At 47.0% G+C, this 27,758-nt stretch overlaps 1 protein-coding gene across 1 annotated transcript in view; it reads left to right on the forward strand.

Annotated features, from left to right (window-relative positions):
• Positions 1 to 3,924: 3,924 nt before the first annotated feature.
• The window catches only part of TEF (TEF transcription factor, PAR bZIP family member), a 55,131-nt gene continuing 31,297 nt past the window's right edge, over positions 3,925 to 27,758 (forward strand). Inside the window, exon 1 of the mRNA XM_069736937.1 lies at positions 3,925 to 4,082. Within this exon, the coding sequence (XP_069593038.1) occupies positions 3,992 to 4,082 (91 nt within the window). The 5' untranslated portion in view covers positions 3,925 to 3,991. The remainder of the gene's footprint in view (positions 4,083 to 27,758) is intronic.

Raw genomic sequence — 27,758 nt, forward strand, 5'->3', positions numbered from 1 at the left:
CAACCCCAGCTGGATACCGACATAGAGTTCCAATCCAATACTGGATTATGGGTTTGCAGCCATGGCAACCCCAACACGACCACATCATGCAGATTATGTAGCACCAGAAAGCGAATAACTTCCTGATGTGCAGGAGCCATGCACATGGTCAGCTTGGTCCAGTACTGAGGTTTATTCTTGGCCAAAGGTGTAACATCAATTCCCCTCAACGGAATAGGACACCGCAAAGGCTCCAAGAAAAACCCACAACGTTTAGCATAATCCAAATCCATCAGATTCAGGGCAGCGCCTGAATCCACAAACGCCATGACAGAATACGATGACAAAGAGCATATCAAGGTAATGGACAGAAGGAATTTGGATTGTACAGTACCAATGACGGCAGACCTATCGAACCGCTTAGTGCGCTTAGGACAATCAGAAATAGCATGAGTGGAATCAACACAGTAGAAACACAGACCATTCAGACGTCTGTGTTCTTGCCGTTCAACTCTGGTCATAGTCCTATCGCACTGCATAGGCTCAGGTTTAATCTTAGACAATACCGCCAAATGGTGCACAGATTTACGCTCGCGCAAGCGTCGACCGATCTGAATGGCCAAAGACATAGACTCATTCAAACCAGCAGGCATAGGAAAACCCACCATAACATCCTTAAGAGCCTCAGAGAGACCCTTTCTGAACAAAGCTGCCAGCGCAGATTCATTCCACAGAGTGAGTACTGACCACTTCCTAAATTTCTGACAATATACTTCTATATCATCCTGACCCTGGCACAAAGCCAGCAAATTTTTCTCAGCCTGATCCACTGAATTAGGCTCATCGTAAAGTAATCCGAGCGCCAGGAAAAACGCATTGACATTACTCAATGCAGGGTCTCCTGGCGCAAGAGAAAATGCCCAGTCCTGAGGGTCGCCGCGCAAAAAAGAAATAATAATCAAAACCTGTTGAATAGGATTACCAGAAGAATGAGGTTTCAAGGCCAGAAATAGCTTACAATTATTTTTGAAATTAAGAAACTTAGTTCTATCACCAAAAAACAAATCAGGAATAGGAATTCTTTGTTCTAACATAGATTTCTGATCAATAGTATCTTGAATCCTTTGTACATGTGTAACGAGATTATCCATTGAAGAGCACAGACCCTGAATATCCATGTCCACACCTGTGTCCTGAAACACCCAAATGTCTAGGGGAAAAAAAAGACTGAACACAGAGCTGAGAAAAAAAAATGATGTCAGAACTTCTTTTTTCCCTCTATTGAGAATCATTAGGCAGGCTCCTTGTACTGTTATGTAGGCAATCCAGTGACACAGTGTGCCAGCAATCAGAGCACATACAGTGATCTGACAATAACCCAAAAACAATAGAACGAGCTCTGAGACGTGGAATCTCTGTAGACCGCAATACCTGAACCTAACCTAAACACAACTAAAGGCAGCTGTGGATTGCGCCTGACACTACCTATGCAACTCGGCACAGCCTGAGGAGCTGACTAGCCTGAAGATAGAAAAACAAGCCTGACTTGCCTCAGAGAAATACCCCAAAGGAAAAGGCAGCCCCCCACATATAATGACTGTTAGCAAGATGAAAAGACAAACGTAGGGATGAAATAGATTCAGCAAAGTGAGGCCCGATATTCTAGATAGAGCGAGGATAGCAAAGAGAACTTTGCAGTCTACAAAAAACCCTAAAGCAAAAAACCACGCAAAGGGGGCAAAAAGACCCACTGTGCCGAACTAACGGCACGGCGGTACACCCTTTGCGTCTCAGAGCTTCCAGCAAAACGAAATAACAAGCTGGACAGAAAAAGTAGCAACAAAAGCAAAAAGCACTTATCTAAGCAGAGCAGCAGGCCACAGGAAAGATCCAGAAGCTCAGATCCAACACTGGAACATTGACAAGGAGCAAGGAAGACAGAATCAGGTGGAGTTAAATAACAAGCAGCCAACGAGCTCACCAGAACACCTGAGAGAGGAAGCTCAGAAGCTGCAGTACCACTTGTGACCACAGGAGTGAATTCAGCCACAGAATTCACAACATTTTCCCCAGTCTTGGACTCAAGTACATCAGGCCATAGTGATACCTGTCTTAACATTTTCCCAGCCGGAAACACAAGAAGAAGCAACTCAGAACCATCCAGAACCTGATGAGACTCCGCACCAACAGGTTCAAGCAGCCAGTGTCACCCCAGCAGTGGAACCAGAAAATCCACCCTCTGCTAGTAGTGAATCTGCCATGCCTACAGTAAGTGGAAGTAGACCCAGAAGTTCCAGTATACCAGTGCTACGTAGACTCACCAGAAGTGTAGCCATAAGACAGTGCACTAGACCAGTGGTAGCGAGAACAGTGAATCCTGTCAGGTCGCTAGCAACCCCTGTACTGCGTAGGTCGACACGTAGCACCAAGAGTCAAATCCCAACTCATTACAAGGACTAGGAATGTCAATAATTGCTGTTATCTGTTTGAATCGCTTGTTTATAATCATTACAGGTTTAAAACGGACATTGAGGTAATGGACAATGCTTACCCAAAAACTTTCATTGTAAATAGTTTGGCACCCTCATGGTGCACACTGGTTCTGCCCATTTGCGGCATGGGTAGAGCCTTTGTTTGTATCATCTGACCAAAGATAATACCAGATGAACTTTTATAGACTTGTTTTTGCGACGTTTAAGTGTCCTTACCTCCCATAAAGGGAAACCAAAGTTTATTATTGTTCAAATGTTCGTCAAAATTGTTTGCATTATTTAACTTGTATTTTGATATTCTCTTTTCCCAGTCCGGGAGTACTGGATTTAACGGGAGGGGGGGGGGAGGGAATGTGACACCCCAGGAGTTCGGGTGCAACAGTAGTGCTGTCTTCCTCACGGGGAGGATAGTGCTATGTCTGGAGACAAGTGAGATTTCCTTTGGTAGGTTTACACACACACACAACACCTTCCACTTCCAGGCCAGGAGGGGGAGCTCCAAGCCCTGTTTTAGGGCAGCTTCCCTCAATAAAGATCCTGGTTTGGAGGCGGAGAGAGCTTGGTTTGTAGCAGGAGTCTGTGTGCGAAGACAGACAGGAGTGGAGCACAGAGGAAAGAGAGCTCCTGGAGGCCATGAGCAGGCCTGTGAAGAGTATCAGAGCAAGAATCCGGGTACCGGGAGCCCGAGGCTTTTATCACAAACATAAACTTTATCCCTTTAAAAGACCTTTCCCTTTTACATGGGCACCCAGGGCCACGGACCGGGTCTCAGCCACCGTGACATCCCCATGTGAATCGCAGGGCCTGGTACCAAGTGACCCCTAGCCCGTGGGGCTCATCTGCACTTGCAACGGGTACCTTCTGCGCTCACACGGCTCCCTTCTGCACACTAAGCCTCCTTAGGCCCCATCCACACCATCAGTATTTGGTCAGTATTTTACCTCAGTATTTGTTAGCCAAAACCAGGAGGAAAATCAGAGGAAAAGTATAATAGAAACACATCACCAATTCTGTAATTTTCAGACACTCCTAGTTTTGACTTACAATTACTGAGGTAAAATACTGACCAAATACTCAACGTGGCCTAAGAGTCACAAAGGAATCAGATGGCATTAAGGCCACGTTCACACGCTCAGTATTTGGTTATTTTTTTACCTCAGAATTGGTAGCCAAAACCAGGAGGGGAACAATCAGAGGAAAAGTATAATAGAAACACATCACCACTCCTGTATTTATCACCCACTCCTGGTTTTGGCTTACAAATACTGAGGTAAAATAAACTCACCAAATACTGACCGTGTGAATGTGGCCTCACTCGGATTAGGTAACTGATCACTTTCTGCCTCCTCTTTTGCTCTTGAGTCAGTGCCTCGCACCTCCCCGCCCAGTCACAGCTATTGGAGAATCATTGACTGGAATAGCCAAGGGCTCTCTCCTCCCTTCAGATTGTTATCCTGGAAATCCCTGGCAAATGACATAGAGCGTTCACAAGCCATTACTGCTGCTGCTATCTGGCAACAATGTCCAAAAGTGAAATCATCCAAGGATTTTTGGATATTCCAGAAATGTTAAAATCCCTCTTGGAATACCCACTCCCATATCAGAGCACAGGTAATTGTTTGTTGTTTTTTTTTACTTTTGCATTTAAGTGTATCTGTATGTTTCTATGTTTTTACGTATGTTTTGCATGAATCGCAAAATAAATTGTCATTATAAGAACTGCAATTATTAAGGGCGACATGGCAGAGTGATATTTCAGGAGCATTAATCTGGAGGAATCTTTAAGATTTGTCCATAAAACTAAGTTATCAATCAAGTCTTTGCACATAAATTATTTTATAGCCAAATGTGCCAAACTCGATACTGATCGCTGACAGTCGTAAACATGGCAGCAGTCAGTGGTTGTTGGGAGCACATCCCAATTTTAGGCTATGTTCACGTGTTGCGTTTTTGATGCATTTTTTTTCCCTGCAGACAAAACCTGCTCTCTTGGCAGTAAGAAAATTTTTTTGTTGTTTTTTATATGTTTTTTTGGTGCGTTTTTAATGCATTTGTCTCTTGTGCATGCTGATCAAGTTTAGTGCAAAAAAAAAAAATCTGATTCTACTTCATCAGGTTTTGGTATAAAAAAACAAAAAAAAACCCTGATACCTGCATTTTTTAGCTTTTTTTTGCACCACCCATTCATTGCTTTCAATGAAAAATGCTGAAAGAAGTGACATGCTCTAATTTGCAAAACCCAAGGTAGTGCACAAACTGCTGAGGGAAAAAAAACCAAGCTGTGTGCATGAGATTTCTGATTACTTTGCTGGTACTGTAAAATGCAAGTGAAATTTTGCATAAAAAAGGAAAAAAAATAGAAAAAGGGCGACGTATGAACATAGCCTTAAACAGTGTATATAGTGTGGGCAATATGGAAGTCATGGACAATCCAATAATTGCATTAATGATTACAGTTTCCAGTGCCAAGTGCAAAATGTGCCATAATCAGTTGCCACTCATGGGCAGAAATCTGCCTTTATAAACTAACTTTTAGTCCTTCCCTGCTCCATTAGACAGTAGAAGCCTCACCTCCTCTATTGGGGGTGTAACCATATGGCCTATAGGACTCGGGGCCACGGTCTGTGTTTATTGACAAGTTATGACTTTTACGTGGAGTTATTGCTAGTGATTATATTTTGTTTGTACGTGCACAATTTTTCTGATTATTCTCGTTCATCTGTGATTGTTTCACTCGTTGAAATAGACCTATTATAAGAAACTAGATGGTGGCCCAATTCTAACGCATCGGGTATTCTAGAATATGCATGTCCACGTAGTTTATTGCCCAGCCACGTAGTATATTGCCCAACCACGTAGTATATTGCCCAGCCACGTAGTATATTGCCCCGCCACGTAGCATATTGCCCAGTGACGTAGCATATTGCCCAGCCACGTAGCATATTGCCCAGCCACGTAGCATATTGCCCAGCCACGTAGTATATTGCCCAGCCACGTAGTATATTGCCCAGCCACGTAGTATATTGCCCAGCCACGTAGTATATTGCCCCGCCACGTAGCATATTGCCCAGTGACGTAGCATATTGCCCAGCCACGTAGCATATTGCCCAGCCACGTAGTATATTGCCCAGCCACGTAGTATATTGCCCAGCAACATAGTATATTGCACAGCCACGTAGTATGTAGTATATTGGTTAGCCACGTAGTATATTGCCCAGTAATGTAGTATATTGGCCAGTGACATAAAATAAAAAATAAACATATACTCACCTTAGTCCTGGCTCCTGTGTACGGTGCACGCGGCAGCTTCCGGTGCCAGGGTTGGAATGACTATGAGCGCAGGACCTGTGATGAAGTCGCGGTCACATGACCGTGATGTCATGGCAGGTCCTTCTCGCGCAGGACCTGTGATGATGTCACGGTCACATGACCGTGATGTCATGGCAGGTCCTTCTCGCGCAGGCACGCAGGACCTGTGATGACGTCGCGGTCACATGACCGTGACGTCATGGCAGGTCCTTCTCCCATAGCATCCTTAACACCGGAACCTGCTGGCGGACAGGACGTGATGTCGGAGAGTGAGAATAACGTTTTTTTTTTATTAGCCAAATTAGTTCTCATGCTTCGCACTGACGAGGGTCAACAGCCCGAAACACCGTGTCTGCGAATTGAGATACTGATTTGGCTTTAATCCTAAGTCATATTGCATGACTCGTTAAAGAGTTAATTGTGACTTGTAGGATCGCTACTTCCAACAGGTGGCGCTATAGAGTTAAGTCCTCTTTTTCTCAGAAGAGGCAATTTGCATATTATTATTTGTAACATTAGCATACGCAGCACCAATAGTGAAAACTTGGTCACAGAGGGTTAATAGCTGCGTAACCGGAGTGCGTTACACCACGCTCCGGTAACGCTGGCATTAACCCTGTGGTGAGGGATGACTGGAGGGGAGTATGGAGCGGGCATTGACTGCGAGGAGGAAAGAGCGGCCATATTGCCGCCGGACTGTGGCCGTCGCTGATTGGTCGTGGCAATGGTCGTGGGCGTTTTGCCACGACCAATCAGCGACTTGGATTCCATGACAGACAGAGGCCGCGATCAATGAATATCCGTGACAGAAAGACAGACGGAAGTGACCCTTAGACAATTATATAGTAGGATATCTGCATAAGTTGCCGCTGAAGATTCTTATTTACTGCTGACAGCTTTGCTTTCCTCCGAGACTGCACAAAGTTTGGTAGGTTTTTTTTTTGCCGGTTTTTGCCTCATTTTGCAGTACCCAGTGGGACTTGGATTTGTAAATGAGGTCCCATCTTGCTCTGCACTTTTCAGAAAGTTTTCATTCCCCTTTAAGTTACAAAGCAGTATTCCTTAAGATGGTGGTCTATATACTTACTAATTACACTGGTCTACAAAAAAAAAAATAAACATTTTTGGCATGGACTTTAAGAACAGTTTTAGACTAATTTGAGGGTGCTGAATTCAAATCTGATCTTATAATTTCTCTATCACATCACGTTTTAGCGCTATAGGTATATAGCCCATTTTCATGAATTCCATGATAAATATAAGTAGTGTATGAAAAGTGCCGGTTTATACTGTTCACTAAGGTAAATTTAGTTTTCATTTAGTCTCCCAATAAATGTGAGAATATCTATTTCTTTGAACATGCATAATTCCCATTTGTTATGATAACACCCTTGTTTTCTGTGCTACTGGGACAGTAGAGCTACAGCAGAGCATTGGGTGAAAACTGAATGGCCTCAGTGACAGAGTTTGGTATCTGGCGATAAGAATGTCATCCATGATCCTCTAGTGCAGAGGTCCCCAACGTTTCTGGGCTTGAGAGCCACAGTCAGCTCTGAGAGAAGGTCGCGAGCCACATCCAGCCTTGAGAGAGGGTCACGAGCCACATTCAGCTCCCGCCCCCCTCACAATAGTGGCAACCAAAGCCCCCATTACAGGCATAATGGTAACCAACGGTTTTCCACAAAAATCAATCACCCCAAAGCAGTATACAAAGATCCAAGGGTTCCTACAATACCCCCATTCACTATTCTCCTATAAAGCACTCCCAAGACACTGTCACATCCAGCTTCAAACATCTCCTCTGACAGGTGGTGTCATCTTGTCTCCAGCGTACCATACTTAAATCATCTCAAAACCCTAAGACCAGTTCATGTGCATCCAGATCTGCTCTTCTGTGCAGGGCTGCTCACAAAATTCAGATGTGCTCTTCATACCTGTTTGCTAGAACTAGAGCTAATGCACCAAGCTGAAAGACAGCCGCGAGCCACAATTAATGGGGCCGCGAGCCACACGTGGCTCCCGAGCTACAGGTTGGGGACCCCTGCTCTAGTGGATAGGAAGGACATTGTCTTTCCTCCCTTACACATAAAACTTGGATTGATGAAGCAGTTCTTCAAAGTTCTCAATCACAGTGGAGAATGCTTTCACTATATATGTTCAACTCTTCCTGGTCTTAGTGAAGAGAAGAAACAGGCTGGAATATTTGATGGACCTCAAATAAGAACAATTATGAGAGACCAAATTTTATCACATCAATGAATGAGACAGAAGAAAGAGCTTGGAATGTATTTTGTAATGTGGTGCAGAATTTTCTAGGGAATAAGAAGACAGTAAACTATGAAGAGATTGTGGAAGAACTTCTAATGAGTCTGTGAAATCTTGGATGTAGAATGAGTATCAAGAGTCACTATTTACACAGCCATTTGGACTTTTTTTCCAGAGAACCTTGGGGATGTGAGCGAGGAACAAGGGGAGCGTTTTCATCAGGACATTAAAACAATGGAATAACGGTATCAAGGCCGAAGGGACTCACATATGATGGCCGACTATTGCTGGAGCTTGATGAGAGACAACCCAGAAGCTGTACATCACAGATCAGCCAAGAAAAGAAAGTTCAAATAACTGCCATTTGTCATTCATCTGTGTGCCATATATACCGTATATACTCGAGTATAAGCCGACCCGAGTATAAGCCGACCCCCCTAATTTTGCCACAAAAAACTGGGAAAACTTATTGACTCGAGTATAAGCCTAGGGTAGGAAATGCAGCAGCTACTGGTAAATTTCAAAAATAAAAATAGATGCTCCATACCATTCATTATTGCCCCATAAGATGCTCCATATAAAGCTGTGCCATATATAATGCTCCATACTGTTCATTACTGCCCCATAGATGTGCCATAGAAAGCTCTGCCATATAGTGCTCTGCGCCGTTCAGTATTGCCCCATAGCTGCCATATAGTGCTGTGTGCCGTTCAGTACTGCCCCATAGCTGCCATATAGTGCTGTGTGCCGTTCAGTACTGCCCCATAGCTGCTATATAGTGCTGTGTGCCGTTCAGTACTGCCCCATAGCTGCCATATAGTGCTGTGTGCCGTTCAGTACTGCCCCATAGCTGCTATATAGTGCTGTGTGCCGTTCAGTACTGCCCCATAGCTGCCATATAGTGCTGTGTGCCGTTCAGTACTGCCCCATAGCTGCCATATAGTGCTGTGTGCCGTTCAGTACTGCCCCATAGCTGCTATATAGTGCTGTGTGCCGTTCAGTACTGCCCCATAGCTGCCATATAGTGCTATGTGCCGTTCAGTACTGCCCCATAGCTGCTATATAGTGCTGTGTGCCGTTCAGTACTGCCCCATAGCTGCCATATAGTGCTGTGTGCCGTTCAGTACTGCCCCATAGCTGCTATATAGTGCTGTGTGCCGTTCAGTACTGCCCCATAGCTGCCATATAGTGCTGTGTGCCGTTCAGTACTGCCCCATAGCTGCTATATAGTGCTGTGTGCCGTTCAGTACTGCCCCATAGCTGCCATATAGTGCTGTGTGCCGTTCAGTACTGCCCCATAGCTGCTATATAGTGCTGTGTGCCGTTCAGTACTGCCCCATAGCTGCCATATAGTGCTGTGTGCCGTTCAGTACTGCCCCATAGCTGCCATATAGTGCTGTGTGCCGTTCAGTACTGCCCCATAGCTGCTATATAGTGCTGTGTGCCGTTCAGTACTGCCCCATAGCTGCCATAGAGTGCTGTGTGCCGTTCAGTACTGCCCCATTGATGTGCCGTAGAAAGCTCTGCCATTGCTGCTGCTGCTGCAATAAAAAAAAAAAGCCATACTCACCTCTCTTGCTTGCAGCTCCCGGCGTCTCGTCCCGGCGTCTCTGCGCACTGACTGATCAGGCAGAGGGCGCCGCGCACACTATATGCGTCATCGCGCCCTCTGACCTGAACAGTCAGAGCGGAGCGGCGCCGGGAAGATGGAGCGACGCCCGGCGGCTGGAACGTGGACAGGTGAATATGACATACTTACCTAGTCCTGGCGGTCCTGACGCTGCCCCTGCCCGTCACGCTGTCTTCGGTGCTGCAGCCTCTTCCTCTATCAGCGGTCACTGGCACCGCTGATTAGAGAAATGAATAGGCGGCTCCACCCCTATGGGAGGTGGAGCCGCCTATTCATTTCTCTAATGAGCGGTCCCACGTGACCGCTGAAGAGGGGAAGAGCTGCAGCACCGAAGACCGTGGGACGGCAGGGGGAGCGTCAGGACCGCCAGGACTAGGTAAGTATGCCTCAGCGCCCTCTCCCCCTCACCCGCCGACCCCACCGCTACCGTGACTCGAGTATAAGCCGAGAGGGGCACTTTCAGCCCAAAATTTTGGGCTGAAAATCTCGGCTTATACTCGAGTATATACGGTATGTGTTTTTATATTTTGTAGTTTTATTCTGTAAGTATATTTGATTTGCTGTACATAGACTTTGTAATCTTTGTTATTCCTTGATTAAAAATATATAAAATGTAGCACCGAAAATCATGTGTTTTTATCATAAAACATTAGGAGTAATTTTCATCAAAAATTGAAAATATCTCAAAATCCTGATGTGATAGCCAAAAACGGAGTTCATATTCATAATAGGCAGCCAAAATTGACTTAAAATATGTTTTAAAACCTTTTGCCAGAAAAATTGCGTTGACCAGTGTTATTGGCATGATTGTTAAAGAGGACCTGTCACCAGGTCAAAAGTAACCATTTTATGTTCTTACTAGATTGTGGCCCGATTCTAACGCATCGGGTATTCTAGAAAATGCATGTCCCTGTAGTATATGGACAATGATGATTCCAGAATTCGCGGCAGACTGTGCCCGTCGCTGATTGGTCGAGGCAACATTTATGACATCATCGTCGCCATGGCAACCATTATGACATCTACGTCGATACTGTGCCCGTCGCTGAATCAGAAACGTGGGATTTCTACGTCCTTTATGACATCATCGTCGCTGTGCCCGTCGCTGATTGGTCGAGGCCTGGGGGCCTCGACCAATCAGAGACGCGGGATTTCCAGGACAGACAGACAGAAAGACAGACAGACAGACGGAAAAACCCTTAGACAATTATATATATAGATTTTTTTTCCTGCTTCCCCTGAGTTTTTTTTCCACCATACGGTTTCAGAGATAAGAACTTTTCATTAAATGCTAATTTTTATGGCCTTTACAAGGGGGCGTGGCTCACAGGATCCTCTGGGGCGTGTCTTTAGCCTGCTCTATATTCTAACCCTATTATAAAGACCAGAAAAAAATAGCACAAAATAAAAAGGCCCATATCTCTGGAACTGTATGGCGGACTTAACAAAAACAAACAACTCAGTGGAGCAGTGGGAATAAAATATGAGCAAAAAAATGGCCACTTTGACCAGTGACAGATCCTCATTAAAGAGACCCCTCACACTAAGTGCATTAAATCAAGCACTGAATAGAGAGGTGCAAAAGGGCTAGAACCACTGTGTACCCAGAGGTGGAGGGCCGGTGGATATTCCATGAATGTTTATTGGTGGGTTGTCTCATGATAATAACCCCTTTCTATATGTCCTTTTATTTTGTGTGATTATTGCTCTTCAAGGCCGCTATAAACATTTCCACTACAGGGGAAATACCTGGCTGGGCACAGCCTACCGTGGCAAAATAAGCACCTGTGTTCTGTTCTGAAAGGCTTTGTCTATTATGCACCATCCCCTTTAAGCAACAGCTGTCAAATTTTTTTGCACTTGCAACATTTAAAGGGACACTCTACCCTGGGACTGAAAAGTGATTATACGTTTCTCATGTATAGTCGCCCTTCCTAGTATTCCTCTGTTTGACTCCCTCTGCCTGATCTCCCCAGATCGGCATTCCTTTCCTCCTGCTTCCAAGATGGCCACCATGGTGCCATGGGAAGTCTAAACCACGCCTCCTCTGCCTATCCTATCCCACAGTACTGGGATGAGTGGCTTCGGTTTAGACTTACAGTTGCCAATGTGCCCATTTAGGAAGCAGAAGGTATGGACCGCCATTCTGAGCGGAGGAAGCAGCTGGAGGCCAACGGAGCCAACCAGGTAGGGTGACTATACATGAGACGTGAATAGTTACTTAGAGGTTCCCTTTAAGTATAATTTTAGGGATTTATTAAACTCTAAATGAGGGCAAGTGCCGCTTAAATCATGGAGGCTGTGCGTTCAATATTCCTTTATATGAAACTGGGGTCATACAGAGGCACATCCGGATCCCGTAAAAGTCGTAATACAGCAGTATGCACCAGGTCTATGGCGCTACTAAGACACGATGCACAGATTTCTATGGGAAAGGTGATGGTAATCATGTCTCAACAGTGAAATGCAATAAAACAATAATAATAATAGCCCTGACACCATAAAAAGGTTGTGCGAGGATATCTGGCACTTACAAACATTCACAATATTTTCTGCTATGTTATAATCCTCTGCTGATGCCAAGCGCTGCCAGTTTCCTAATGCCGCCGGTAAGCACCGGCCTATCCAGGTCACTGGCATAACAGAAATTTTCCTTCAGCTTGTAGTTGATCCAGTTCAATATATTTGACCTAGTTTATGGAGCAGCGGCAGTGTTTCCAGGTATGAAATGGAAAACTGCAAAGAGCTGTGTTTGCAGGGCACTGTAATTACCAGTAATGCAATGCCGACCAGTCTGCGCAGCACATTTAGCCGCTCTGTTCTGCACTATGGTGAACAGATGGCCGTGTCTCAGGGAGAAGAACGACTTAATCCAATGGATTAGCTGCCATTGCTCTGTCTCAGAATTTGTACAGTTATTTAATCTACTATATAATTGTCTAAGGGTCACTTCCCTCCGTCTGTCTGTCTTTCTGTCTGTCTGTCTGTCACGGATATTCATTGGTCGCGGCCTCTGTCTGTTATGGAAATCCAAGTCGCTGATTTGTCGTGGCAAAACGCCCACAACCATTGCCACGACTAGGGTTGAGCGAAACGGGTCGTTCATTTTCAAAAGTCGCCGACTTTTGGCAAAGTCGGGTTTCATGAAACCCGATCCGACCCCTGTGCGTGGTCGGCCATGTGGTACGCGACTTTCGCGCCAAAGTCGCGTTTCAATTAGGCGAAAAGCGCCATTTCTCAGCCAATGAAGGTGAACGCAGAGTGTGGGCAGCATGATGACATAGGTCCTGGTCCCCACCATCTTAGAGAAGGGCATTGCAGTGATTGGCTTGCTGTCTGCGGCGTCACAGGGGCTATAAAGGGGCGTTCCCGCCGACCGCCATCTTACTGCTGCTGATCTGAGCTTAGGGAGAGGTTGCTGCCGCTTCGTCAGAAGCAGGGATAGTGTTAGGCAGGGTCCATTAACCACCAAACCGCTTGTGCTGTAGCGATTTCCACTGTCCAACACCACCTTCGGTGTGCAGGGACAGTGGAAGCTACATTTTTTTTTTTTTTCTCAGCGCTGTAGCTCATTGGGCTGCCCTAGAAGGCTCCCTGATAGCTGCATTGCTGTGTGTACGCCGCTGTGCAAACCAACTGCTTTTTTCAAAGCACAAATCCTGTTGTTCTGCACAGCTATCTTGTTTGTTTGTCCACACTTTTTATTTAATTTGTGCATCAGTCCACTCCTTATTGCTGCCTGCCATACCTGGCTGAGATTACTGCAGGGAGATAGTAATTGAAGGACAGTTCCTGTTTTTTTTTTGTTTTTTTGTGGGAGATTAAGATTGGCATTTCTGCTACAGTGCCATCCCTGTGTGTGCCATCTCTCACTCAGTGGGCCATAGAAAGCCTATTTATTTTTTTGCTTGATTTGGGTTCTAAAATCTACCTGAAAAAATCACTACATCAATCAGTGGGAGAAAAATATTGGCCTCAGGGCTTGTGTGCCACTCCTGACTCCTGTGTGTGCCATCTCTCACTCAGTGGGCCATAGAAAGCCTATTTATTTTTTTGCTTGATTTGGGTTCTAAAATCTACCTGAAAAAATCACTACATCAATCAGTGGGAGTTAAATATTGGCCTCAGGGCTTGTGTGCCACTCCTGACTCCTGTGTGTGCCATCTCTCACTCAGTGGGCCATAGAAAGCCTATTTATTTTTTTGCTTGATTTGGGTTCTAAAATCTACCTGAAAAAATCACTACATCAATCAGTGGGAGAAAAATATTGGCCTCAGGGCTTGTGTGCCACTCCTGACTCCTGTGTGTGCCATCTCTCACTCAGTGGGCCATAGAAAGCCTATTTATTTTTTTGCTTGATTTGGGTTCTAAAATCTACCTGAAAAAATCACTACATCAATCAGTGGGAGAAAAATATTGGCCTCAGGGCTTGTGTGCCACTCCTGACTCCTGTGTGTGCCATCTCTCACTCAGTGGGCCATAGAAAGCCTATTTATTTTTTTGCTTGATTTGGGTTCTAAAATCTACCTGAAAAAATCACTACATCAATCAGTGGGAGATAAATATTGGCCTCTGGGCTTGTGTGCCACTCCTGACTCCTGTGTGTGCCATCTCTCACTCAGTGGGCCATAGAAAGCCTATTTATTTTTTTGCTTGATTTGGGTTCTAAAATCTACCTGAAAAAATCACTACATCAATCAGTGGGAGAAAAATATTGGCCTTTCTGCTTGTGTGCCAGTCTTGACTCCTGGGTGTGGCATCTCTCTCTCTCTCTCTCTCAAATTGTGGGCCATAGAAAGCCTATTTATTTTTTTGCTTGATTTGGGTTCCAAAATCTATCTGAAAAAATCACTACATCAATCAGTGGGAGAAAAATATTGGCCTCTGGGCTTGTGTGCCACTCCTGACTCCTGTGTGTGCCATCTCTCACTCAGTGGGCCATAGAAAGCCTTTTTTTTGTTTTTTTATTTGGTTTCTAAATTCTTCCTGAAAAAATCATTTTTTTTTATTTTGTTTCTAAAGTCTCCCTGAAAAAAAATAAAATAAATAAAACAGTGGGAGATTAATATTGACATTTGTGCTTGAGTGACAGTCCTGCGTGTCTGGCATCTCTGTGATTTGGTGCCACAGAAAACAGAGTGTGTAACATTGTGCCTGATTTTCCTTGTGGTCTCACCAACCTGTAAAGGGATATTGAACTCATACTGAAGTTATAGGTCACCGTGTAAGTTGTTTGACAGCAACAAATAAAGTTACTTTGGTTAAGTTTTTAAAACAATGAGGAAGTCTGGTGCAAGAGGTCGTGGCCGTGGGCGTTCATTGTCAGCTGGTAATGATGGTAGTGGTAGTGGAGCATCAGGTGGTCGTGGGAAAAAAAATATTCCACCTAAGTCTGGAGCTGTGGAGCCAGGTTCGTCGTCTGGCTACACAAGGCCTCGAACGCTCTCTTTTCTGGGAGTAGGAAAACCGCTTTTAAAGCCGGAGCAGCAACAGCAAGTTTTGGCTTACCTTGCAGACTCAGCCTCTAGCTCTTTTGCCTCCTCTTCTGAAACTGGTAAATGTAAAAGCAGCGCGTCGCTTGTGGATGTTCACGGTCAGGGACAAGTCGCTTCCTTGTCCTCTACAGCAAAAACAACAACAAGAGAGAAGGATGCAGCAGGCGACACAACGGGTTACTCCATGGAGCTCTTTACACATACCGTCCCTGGCTTAGAAAGTGAAACACTTAACAGGCCATGCCCATTACAAGTAGATTCTGACATGGAGTGCACTGATGCACAGCCACAGCCTGACTACTATGCTGGTCCTTTGACTCAGACCACAACATTGCCCTCTCAGGGTACTGATCCACAATCAGACCCTGATGAGACTATGTTGCCCCGTCACGAACGCTATACCACCGACCGACACGGTGACACAGACGAAGTTGCACACAAGCTAGAAGAGGAGGTAATAGATGACCCAGTTGTTGACCCCGATTGGCAGCCATTGGGGGAACAGGGTGCAGGCGGCAGTAGTTCAGAAGCGGAGGTGGAGGAGGGGCCGCAGCAGGCATCAACATCGCAACAGGTTCCATCTGCCGGGCCCGTATCTGGCCCAAAACGCGTGGCAAAGCAAAAAAATGTTGGAGGACAGCGTGTCCATCCGGTTAAAGCTCAGTCAGCAATTCCTGAAAAGGGATCCGATGCTAGGAAGAGTGCAGTCTGGCATTTTTTTAAACAACATCCAATTGATCAGCGCAAAGTCATCTGTCAAAAATGTTCAACTAGCTTAAGCAGAGGTCAGAATCTGAAAAGTCTCAATACAAGTTGCATGCATAGACATTTAACCACCATGCATTTTCAAGCCTGGACTAACTACCAAATGTCCCTTAAGGTTGTAGCACCCTCGGCCAATGAAGCTAGTCAGCAGCGCAACATCCCTTCCGTCACTGTAAGGCCACCATTTTCCGCACCACCGGCAGTATCTGTGCAGGTTTCTTTGCCAGCCAAAAGCAGTCAGGGTCAGGGAATCACCAGTTTTGTAGGAGGAAATATTGCATCTAGGGCACCGGCGGAAACAATACCGTCTCCAACCGTCTCTCAGTCTGCCATGTCCACCGGCACACCCGCAAGTTCCACGATCTCCAGCTCTCCAGTCCAGCTCACCCTACATGAGACTCTGGTTAGAAAAAGGAAGTACTTATCCTCGCATCCGCGTACACAGGGTTTTAACGCCCACATAGCTAGACTAATCTCATTAGAGATGATGCCCTACCAGTTAGTTGAAAGTGAAGCTTTCAAAGCCCTGATGGAGTACGCTGAACCACGCTACGAGCTACCCAGTCGACACTTTTTTTCCAGAAAAGCCATCCCAGCCCTGCCCCAGCATGTTAAACAGCGCATCGTCCATGCACTCAGGCAATCTGTGAGTACAAAGGTGCACCTGACTACAGATGCATGGACCAGTAGGCATGGCCAGGGACGTTACGTGTCCATCACGGCACACTGGGTGAATGTGGTGGATGCAGGGTCCACAGGGGACATCAATTTCGGGACAGTTGTGCCTAGCCCACGGTCTAGGAAACAGTTGGCTGTAGGCGTTCGCACCCCCTCCTCCTCCTCCTCGTCCTCCTGCAGAAGCGACAGCTCTTCCACAGACCGCAGTCGGCCAACCACTCCATCGGCAGCTGACACTGTTGCACACCAGTTGTCCCATTATGGGCCAGCTACTGGCAAGCGTCAGCAGGCTGTATTGGCTATGAAGTGTTTGGGCGACAACAGACACACCGCGGAAGTTCTGTCCGAGTTCTTGCAACAAGAAACGCAGTCGTGGCTGGGCACAGTAGATCTTGAGGCAGGCAAGGTAGTGAGTGATAACGGAAGGAATTTCATGGCTGCCATCTCCCTTTCCCAACAGAAACACATTCCTTGCCTGGCTCACACCTTAAACCTGGTGGTGCAGTGCTTATTGAAAACTTATCCTGGGTTCTCCGACCTGCTCCTCAAAGTGCGTGGACTTTGCTCACATATCCGACGTTCGCCTGTACACTCCAGCCGTATGCAGACCTATCAGCGGTCTTTGAACCTTCCCCAGCATCGCCTAATCATAGACGTTGCAACAAGGTGGAACTCAACACTGCACATGCTTCAGAGACTGTGCCAACAGAGGCGGGCTGTTATGTTTTTGTGGGAGGATACACATACACGGGCAGGCAGTAGGATGGCAGACATGGAGTTGTCAGGTGTGCAGTGGTCGAAGATACAAGACATGTATCAAGTCCTTCAATGTTTTGAGGAATGCACACGGCTGGTTAGTGCAGACAACGCCATAATAAGCATGAGCATCCCCCTAATGTGTCTGCTGATGCAAAGTTTGACGCACATAAAGGATCAGGCGTCTGCACCAGAGGAAGAGGAAAGCCTTGATGACAGTCAGCCATTGTCTGGTCAGGGCAGTGTACAGGACGAGGTAGCGGGCGAAGAGGAGGTGGAGGACGAGGAGGATGATGGGGATGAGTATATTTTTAATGAGGAAGCTTTCCCGGGGGCACTGGAAATTGGTTGCGTGGCAAGGCCGGGTTCTGGTTTTTTGAGGGACACAAGTGACGTAGATTTGCCTGAAACTGCCCCTCAACCAATCACAACCGCAGATTTGACAACTGGAACTTTGGCCCACATGGCGGATTATGCCTTACGTATCCTCAAAAGGGACACACGCATTACTAAAATGATGAACGATGATGATTACTGGTTGGCCTGCCTCCTTGATCCTCGCTATAAAGGCAAATTGCAAAATATTATGCCACATGAGAACTTGGAACTAATATTAGCAACCAAACAATCAACTCTTGTTGACCGTTTGCTTCAGGCATTCCCAGCACACAGCGCCCGTGATCGTTCTCACACGAGCTCCAGGGGGCAGCAGACCAGGAGTGTTAGGGGTGCACACATCAGAAGTGGCGTTGGACAGAGGGGTTTTCTGACCAGGTTGTGGAGAGATTTTGCTATGACCGCAGACAGGACAGGTACTGCTGCATCAATTGAAAGTGACAGGAGACAACATTTGTCCAGTATGGTTACTAACTATTTTTCATCCCTTATCGATGTTCTCCCTCAACCGTCATTCCCATTTGATTACTGGGCATCAAAATTAGACACCTGGCCAGAATTGGCAGAATATGCATTGCAGGAGCTTGCTTGCCCGGCAGCTAGTGTCCTATTAGAAAGAGTATTCAGTGCTGCAGGTTCAATATTAACCGAAAAAAGGACTCGTCTGGCTACCCAAAATGTTGATGATCTAACATTCATTAAAATGAACCACAACTGGATTTCGAATTCTTTTGCCCCACCTTGCCCGGCAGACACCTAGCTTTCCTACGAAAAGCTCTTGCCTGTGGACTACTGTGAATTACTTTTCGAATGTCTAATTTGCTGCAGCTGATTGTCCAGCATACGACATGTTTACACCTCCCTAAATGGCCAAACTCCCCACACGGGGCCGTGGTATCGCGACTTGGCGCAAGCACCCGTGAGAGTGCTGTTTGTCTGAAGAAGTGGGTGTGCCCGCTTTTGGTCGATGGCACTGCCACTGGGTCCCTCATAGTACAATAAAGTGTCTCTGGCAGTGGTGGTGCGCACCCAACGTCAGACACACTGTTGTAACATGAGGGGCCCTGGGCCTGTACCGCCGGCCACAAGAGAGTTCACCCAACCCCAGGTAAAACATTGCTCTACCACTTCCACAGTTATCTCTCACACTTCCACCAATGTTTAGTCTATGCGCTGACATCCTTCCATTCCTGCCACTGACAATACCATTGTGTTGACATGTATGATGGTACTTAACATAGTCAGGGGCAGTGTCCTCTATTTACCACAGTAAATACTTTGCGCTAAATTAGTAGGTCTGAAACTACGCAGAGGATCCCACCCCTGAACCTAATGATTGCACCCTTTAGTGTTTTCGTTTTGTTTTAATGCGAGACATTCACATTTATTTATTGTTTTGGACTACTAACTGGCAGACACTCATTACAATCGGCCTCCGCTGACCAGACCACTGCTGCCCATCTACCCCTGGAACCAATTTTAAATTGCCTACAGCCAGCCCATTTTATTATGTTAGGCCTTCGAAGCCTGTCTGCGGTCCCTCCTTCCACTAGGACTCCACTTACCATTCTACTGCTGCCCGTGTACCCCTGGAACCAATTTTAAATTGCCTACAGCCCAATTTTTTTTATGTTAGGCCTTTGAAGCCTGTCTGCGGTCCCTCCTTCCACTAGGCCTCCACTGACCATTCTACTGCTGCCCGTGTACCCCTGGAACCAATTTTAAATTGCCTACAGCCAGCCCAATTTTTTTTATGTTAGGCCTTCGAAGCCTGTCTGCGGTCCCTCCTTCCACTAGGCCTCCACTGACCATTCTACTGCTGCCCGTGTACCCCTGGAACCAATTTTAAATTGCCTACAGCCAGCCCAATTTTTTTATGTTAGGCCTTTGAAGCCTTTCTGCGGTCCCTCCTTCCACTAGGCCTCCACTGACCATTCTACTGCTGCCCTTGTACCCCTGGAACCAATTTTAAATTGCCTACAGCCAGCACAATTTTTTTTATGTTAGGCCTTCGAAGCCTGTCTGTGGTCCCTCCTTCCACTAGGCCTCCACTGACCATTCTACTGCTGCCCGTGTACCCCTGGAACCAATTTTAAATTGCCTACAGCCCAATTTTTTTATGTTAGGCCTTCAAAGCCTCTCTCGGTGGTCCCTTCTTTCTACTACTACTACACTGATATATAAATCAGGAGGGCGCATGGAAGCTCGTTAAAACAAATATAAATATAACTTTATTAACAATAATAAACACACATAAATACATGCGACTGTCACATATTGACAGTGCAGACACAGATACGACAAGTAAAAGACACCAGAAAAAATTGGGTCTACCGCATACAAATAATAAGCATAACACCACACAATAGGGTATAGTAAGGTGCTGGCAAGAAAAAGTCCCCAATAACGTCTCCTCAGCAGTCCAAATCTCATGTGAAATAAATATTGACAATAATGAGTAAGTAGCTGACGACTCTCACCCACACTAAGTGCCTACCATGAGCCACTATAGAAGTAGGGGGGGGAGAGAAATAATGGGGGACCCGAGTCTCACCTCACTGCAGGTAGGCCACTGTACACGCCCCGAAGCGCGTTTCGCCTAGCTTTCTCAAGGGGGTAGTATGCTCTGTTAGTGCCCATAAAGCCTTTTATAAAGTGTACAGATTAAAAACAGCTGTCCGGTGCCAGAGTATCGCCGTGAGCATCCGGCGCATGCGCGCGCTGCCCTCAAGGGTCCATCCCCCCCCGCCCGGTCATATCCGGCCTCGGGAGCCGGCAGGCACCAACAGGTCCCGCCCGCGCCCGCTGCAGGAAGTCGCCGGAGGAGAGAGGGCGGAGCCTCGACGGAGGCGCGCACACGCGCACCACGGCTGGAGTTAGATGTAACCTTGGCACCGCCTCCCATGTTCAATGTAACCAAGCAACGCAGCTTGCGCAGACATGGGAACGTAACCTCGCATTAAGAAAAGTCCATAACATTAAATAGTCCATATCCAGTTCTGTTTTTTTCATCATGTAAACCATGTCTGCAGGGAAGCGAACGGGGAGACATCTTTGCGTAAATGCCGGGTGCATAATTGGATACCACGGCTCCCATTCCTTTGTCCCCCCCCCCCCCTTTTTTTCAATATGTGACAGTCGCATGTATTTATGTGTGTTTATTATTGTTAATAAAGTTATATTTATATTTGTTTTAACGAGCTTCCATGCGCCCTCCTGATTTATATATATTTGTCATATGGAAGTACTTATGATGGCTGTGGCTGATGTCGGTCACTAAAATGAAGCTGGAAATTTTGAGACTCATACTACTACACTGACCAGACCATTGCTGCCCGTGTACCCCTGGAACCAATTTTAAATTGCCAACAGCCCTATTTTGTTACTAGCTATTGAACCCGTTCTACGCCCGGGTGGCGAGCATTTATATTGGTATATGGTCTCCATCATGTGCTGCTGCCATCCTGCGCCCGTTCTGTCATGTGCTGCTGCCATCCTGCGCCCGTTCTGTCATGTGCTGCTGCCATCCTGCGCCCGTTCTGTCATGCGCTGCTGCCATCCTGCGCCCGTTCTGTCATGTGCTGCTCCCATCCTGCGCCCCCGTTGTCATGCGCTGCTGCCATCCTGCGCCCGTTCTGTCATGTGCTGCTCCCATCCTGCTGCCATCCTGCGCCCGTTATGTCATGCGCTGCTGCCATCCTGTGCCCGTTCTGTCATGTGCTGCTGCCATCCTGCGCCCGTTCTGTCATGTGCTGCTGCCATCCTGCGCCCGTTCTGTCATGTGCTGCTGCCATCCTGCGCCCGTTCTGTCATGTGCTGCTGCCATCCTGCGCCCGTTCTGTCATGCGCTGCTGCCATCCTGCGCCCGTTTTGTCATGTGCTGCTGCCATCCTGCGCCCGTTCTGTCATGTGCTGCTCCCATCCTGCGCCCCCGTTCTGTCATGCGCAGCTGCCATCCTGCGCCCATTCTGTCATGTGCTGCTCCCATCCTGCGCCCGTTATGTCATGCGCTGCTGCCATCCTGCGCCCGTTCTGTCATGTACTGCTGCCATCCTGCGCCCGTAATGTCATGTGCTGCTGCCATCCTGCGCCCGTTCTGTCATGTGCTGCTGCCATCCTGCGCCCGTTCTGTCATGTGCTGCTGCCATCCTGCGCCCGTTCTGTCATGTGCTGCTCCCATCCTGCGCCACTATTGTATTATATGCCCCCGTATGCTGCTGCCATATAAAAAAACAAAAAATACCATACTCACCTATCGTCCGGCTCCACTGCAGGTGTGTCTTCAAGAAAATGGCGCAGGAAAGCGCGGACTGCGCAGGCGCCGATTCCGGCAACAGGAATCGGCGCCTGCGCAGTACGCGCTTTCCGGCGCCATTTTATTGAAGACACTGCCGGAAAGCGCGTACTGCGCAGGCGCCGATTCCGGCACCAGGAGGAGAAAGATATTGTCGGCGGAAATGCCGTAAGTAACAAATGGCTGTGGCATGAAGTGCCACAGCCTCATGGCACAGAAATTTGTTACTTACGCCAGTTCCGGCGCCATTGTCTTGCTTCTCCTGGAGCCGGAATCGGCGCCTGCGCAGTACGCGCTTTCCGGCGCCATTTTATTGAAGACACTGCAGTGTGTCTTCAATAAAATGGCGCCAGAAAGCGCGTACTGCGCAGGCGCCGATTCCGGCACCAGGAGGAGAAAGACAATGGCGCCGGAACTGGCGTAAGTAAAAACTTTCTGTGCCGGGCGCACATACGGCGCCCCCGTGCTCCCGACCCCCTGCTCTCGGCGGCATCTTCCCGTACTCCCGACCCCCTGCTCTCGGCGGCATCTCCCTGTGCTCTCGACCCCCTGCTCTCGGCGGCATCTATAATGTAACGCTGGGACCGTCGCGCCTGCGCAGTCTATTAAGGCTTCGGACAGAGTGACGCTCCCAGCGTTATATTATGGATGTTAGGCCTTCGAAGCCTGTCTGCGGTCCCTTCTTTCTACTACTACTACTACTACACTGACCAGACCATTGCTGCCCGTGTACCCCTGGAACCAATTTTAAATTGCCAACAGCCCTATTTTGTTATGTTAGGCCTTCGAAGCCTGTCTGCGGTCCCTTCTTTCTACTACTACTACACTGACCAGACCATTGCTGCCCGTGTACCCCTGGAACCAAATTTAAATTGCCTACAGCCAGCCCAATTTTTTTTATGTTAGGCCTTCGAAGCCTGTCTGCGGTCCCTCCTTCCACTAGGTCTCCACTGACCATTCTACTGCTGCCCGTGTACCCCTGGAACCAATTTTAAATTGCCAACAGCCCTATTTTGTTATGTTAGGCCTTCGAAGCCTGTCTGCGGTCCCTTCTTTCTACTACTACTACACTGACCAGACCATTGCTGCCCGTGTACCCCTGGAACCAAATTTAAATTGCCTACAGCCAGCCCAATTTTTTTTATGTTAGGCCTTTGAAGCCTGTCTGCGGTCCCTCCTTCCACTAGGCCTCCACTGACCATTCTACTGCTGCCCGTGTACCCCTGGAACCAATTTTAAATTGCCTACAGCCAGCCCAATTTTTTTTATGTTAGGCCTTCGAAGCCTGTCTGCGGTCCCTCCTTCCACTAGGCCTCCACTGACCATTCTACTGCTGCCCATGTACCCCTGGAACCAATTTTAAATTGCCTACAGCCAGCCCAATTTTTTTTATGTTAGGCCTTCGAAGCCTGTCTGCGGTCCCTCCTTCCACTAGGCCTCCACTGACCATTCTACTGCTGCCCGTGTACCCCTGGAACCAATTTAAAATTGCCAACAGCCCTATTTTGTTATGTTAGGCCTTCGAAGCCTGTCTGCCGTCCCTTCTTTCTACTACTACTACACTGACCAGACCATTGCTGCCCGTGTACCCCTGGAACCAATTTTAAATTGCCTACAGCCAACCCAATTTTTTTTATGTTAGGCCTTCGAAGCCTGTCTGTGGTCCCTCCTTCCACTAGGACTCCACTGACCATTCTACTGCTGCCCGTGTACCAATGGAACCAATTTTAAATTGCCAACAGCCCTATTTTATGTTAGGCCTTCGAAGCCTGTCTGCGGTCCCTCCTTCCACAAGGCCTCCACTGACCATTCTACTGCTGCCCGTGTACCCCTGGAACCAATTTTAAATTGCCAACAGCCCTATTTTGTTATGTTAGGCCTTCGAAGCCTCTCTGCGGTCCCTTCTTTCTACTACTACTACACTGACCAGACCATTGCTGCCCGTGTACCCCTGGAACCAATTTTAAATTGCCAACAGCCCTATTTTGTTATGTTAGGCCTTCGAAGCCTGTCTGCAGTCCCTCCTTCCACTAGGCCTCCACTGACCATTCTACTGCTGCCCGTGTACCCCTGGAACCAATTTTAAATTGCCAACAGCCCTATTTTGTTATGTTAGGCCTTCGAAGCCTGTCTGCGGTCCCTCCTTCCACTAGGCCTCCACTGACCATTCTACTGCTGCCCGTGTACCCCTGGAACCAATTTTAAATTGCCAACAGCCCTATTTTGTTATGTTAGGCCTTCGAAGCCTGTCTGCGGTCCCTTCTTTCTACTACTCCTACACTGACCAGACCACTGCTGCCCGTGTACCCCTGGAACCTATTTTTTATTGCATAGAGCATCCTTTTTTCAATAGTAGGCGTACAAAGTCTGTCTGCGGTCCACTATTGAAATTGTCCTCCACTGCTCAGAGCAATGCTGCCTGTGTACCCCTGTAACCTTTTTTAAGCTGCAGTGAGCCACAATTTTTGGTTTAAGGCCTACTACCTGTGTCTGTCTGCGCCACTCAATTCAGCTGTGTTCCTTTGAAAAAAGCTGAGCGTCAATAGTCTTGTTTTCAGCCTCTAGGAATTTTAAAACTGCATTGGGGGTACAACTTTGGTAGGGCCTACTAACGGTGTCTGCCGCCCCAAGGTGTTCCCCAGGTTTCGTCCACATTGCTTCAGTCTTCCGACTCTCGTTTAGTAGTTGTAGAAAACTACACTGCATTAGGCCTACAAATTGGGTATGGGGTGTAGAGAGATGGTGTGTTCCACTCCAAGGTGTTCCCCAGGTTTCCTCGCCATTGCTTCGATCTAAATGCTCTCGTTTAGTAGTTGTTGGAAACTACACTGCATTAGGCCTACAAATTGTGTATGGAGTGTAGAGACGGTGTGTTCCACTCCAAGGTGTTCTCCAGGTTGCCTTTCCTGAGCTTCTATCTTCAGGCTCTTGTTAAATAGTGGTTAAATGGAACAACTGCATTTGGCGTACTAGTTGGTTTGGGGCCTACTAACAGTGTCTGCCGCTCCTTGCTGTTCTCCTGGTTTCCTGTCCTTAAATTCCATTTTCAGGCTCTCGTTAAGTAGTTGTTAATGCTAGACTGCATTTGGCCTACTAGTTGGGTTGGGGCCTACTATCGGTGTCTGCCACTCCTTGCTGTTCTCCACTGAACAAAGCTGTGCCGCCTGTTTACTACGGTTGCCAATTTTGAACTGCATTTCGACTACTTACTGATTTGGGCCTACTCTCTGTGTCAGCCTCTCATTCCAGTTGTCCTCCACTGCAATGCCCCCTGGTTAGTCCTGTGTTACCAATTTTGAACTGCATTTAGCCCACTTTATTCTTTGGGCCTATATCTGTGTTTCCTCCTCATCCTGCCCATTGTCCAGCCAGTGATAGATGAGTCTGCTGGTACATTGACCCATAACGCAAAATTCCCCGTGCACGCTACACAGCAAGATTGTGACCCTGCTGAAAGTCAGGTTCCTCTTCCCGCATACCATACCACCTTACACGGGGACAAAGAGGAAGGTGCAGATGAAAATGCAGGTTCCTTCATCAGGTGAGGGGAGGAATACTAGTTGGCGACGTCACTGGCACAGGGCCTCTCATAGTACGCAAAAGTGTTGCTGCCGGTGGGAGGCGCCCCCGCCGTGCAAACACACCGCTGTACTTTGAGGGGCCCTGTGCCAGTGCCAATGCCAACGAGTGGGCCCCCCCTGCTTGCTCAGGATCTCAGCACTTGCAAAGTTGAAATACTTACCTCTCCCTGCTCCACTGCCGTGACGTGTTCCAGATTTCCTGGGCCCACTAATTACTTGAACCAGCCCTACCCCCCACAACTTTAGCCAAATGACCCCCAATTTCAAATGCCTTCCAATTATTATAAGGTAAATTACGATTGACAAGCTTCTGTAACAAGAATGGATGTTTTTGCCATTAAAATGGGCAGTGTAGGTGTTTTCCTGGCCTCCACTCACTGCCGACTATGCTCCCCCATTGACTTGCTTTGGGTTTCGTGTTTCGGGCGATACCCGACTTTTCGCGATAATCGGCCGATTCCACTCGACTCGACTTCTAAGATAGTCGGGTTTCGCGAAACACGGCTCGACTCTAAAAAGGTCAAGGTCGCTCAACCCTAGCCACGACCAATCAGCGACGGCCATAGTCTGGCAGCGAAATGACCGCTGCTTTACTGCCCTGCAGTCAGAGCTGAGCGCTCACACAGGGTTAATGCCAGAGTTAACGGACCGCGGTGTAACGCACTCCGTTAACGCAGCTATTAACCCTGTGTGACCAACTTTTTACTATTGATGATGCTTATGCAGCATCAATAGTAAAATGATCTGCTAAAAATAATAATAATAAAAAAAAAACGTTATTCTCACCCTCCGACGTTGCCTGCTGTCCTCGGCAGTGCAAGCGGCAGGTTCCGGTGCCAAGGATGCTATGCGAGAAGGACTTGCCATGACGTCACGGTCATGTGACCACAACTTCATCACAAGTCCTGCGCTCATACCAACCCTGGGACTGGAAGCCGCCGCGTGTACCGCACACAGGAGCCAGGACTACAAGGAGCGTTCGGAAGGTGATTATATGTTTATTTTTTATTTTAAGTCTTTTGTTAACCACGCATATAGTGCCCACATTGCTATATACTACGTGGACTGTGTTACATACTGCGTGGGCTCTGTTATAGACTACATCTCTGTGCTATATACTATGTAGCTGGGTAATATATAATGTGACTGTGTAATATACAACGTGACTGTGCAATATACAACGTGACTGTCCAATATACTACGTGGCTGTGCAATATTCTACGTGCTCTGTGCTATACACTACGCAGCTGTGCAATATACTATATGGCTGTGTCGGTTCTGTTATATACTACGTCGACTGTGCAATATACTACGTGTCTCTGTTATACTACGTGGCAGTGCAATATACTACAATATACGACGTGGCTATGTTATATACTACATGGCTCTGCTATATACTACGTGGCTGACCAATATACTACGTGCCTGTGCAATATACTACGTAGCTGTGCAATACACTACGTGGCTATGTTATATATTACGTGGCTGTGTTATATACTACGTAACTCTGCTATATACTACGAACGCTGTGTTACATACTACGTAGCTCTGTTATATACTACGTCGGTTGTGTTATATACTACGTCACTGTGCAATATAGTACGTAGCCTGTGCTATATACTACCAACATATTCTAGAATACTCGATACGTTAGAATCGGGCCACCATCTAGTTAAATTTTGGCGGGTGAAATCCCGCTGACAGATTCCTTTTAAGAAACCTGAACTGAAAACTGAGGGGCAGATGGAGGATATACAATTCAGAGGATCTAATCAGGACTGCTAACAGTTTGTCAGCAACAACTGAACAGCTCACAGCAATCACAGGTAGTAACTTCTCAGCCCTATTGAAACACCGATAACCCGTACTTATTACAGTCTCTTTAAAGAAGCCTTCCCATCAAAATGTTTATTCTCTTAATAAATTGCAGGCATAATATTATACAGCACTGTGTACATACAATTGCTCATTTTGCCTTTCTACCCAGATCATTCTTCTCTTTTCCATTATGTCTATGACATCACGTGATTATAAACCGACTAGCTGAATCCTTCTAAGCTCTATGTAGGAACAGGAGGTCAGTTTTCTCTGTATCATCATCAATCACTGCAAATGTCC

This window comes from Ranitomeya imitator, chromosome 8, assembly GCF_032444005.1.
Source record: "Ranitomeya imitator isolate aRanImi1 chromosome 8, aRanImi1.pri, whole genome shotgun sequence".
Taxonomy (NCBI): Eukaryota; Metazoa; Chordata; class Amphibia; order Anura; family Dendrobatidae; genus Ranitomeya; species Ranitomeya imitator.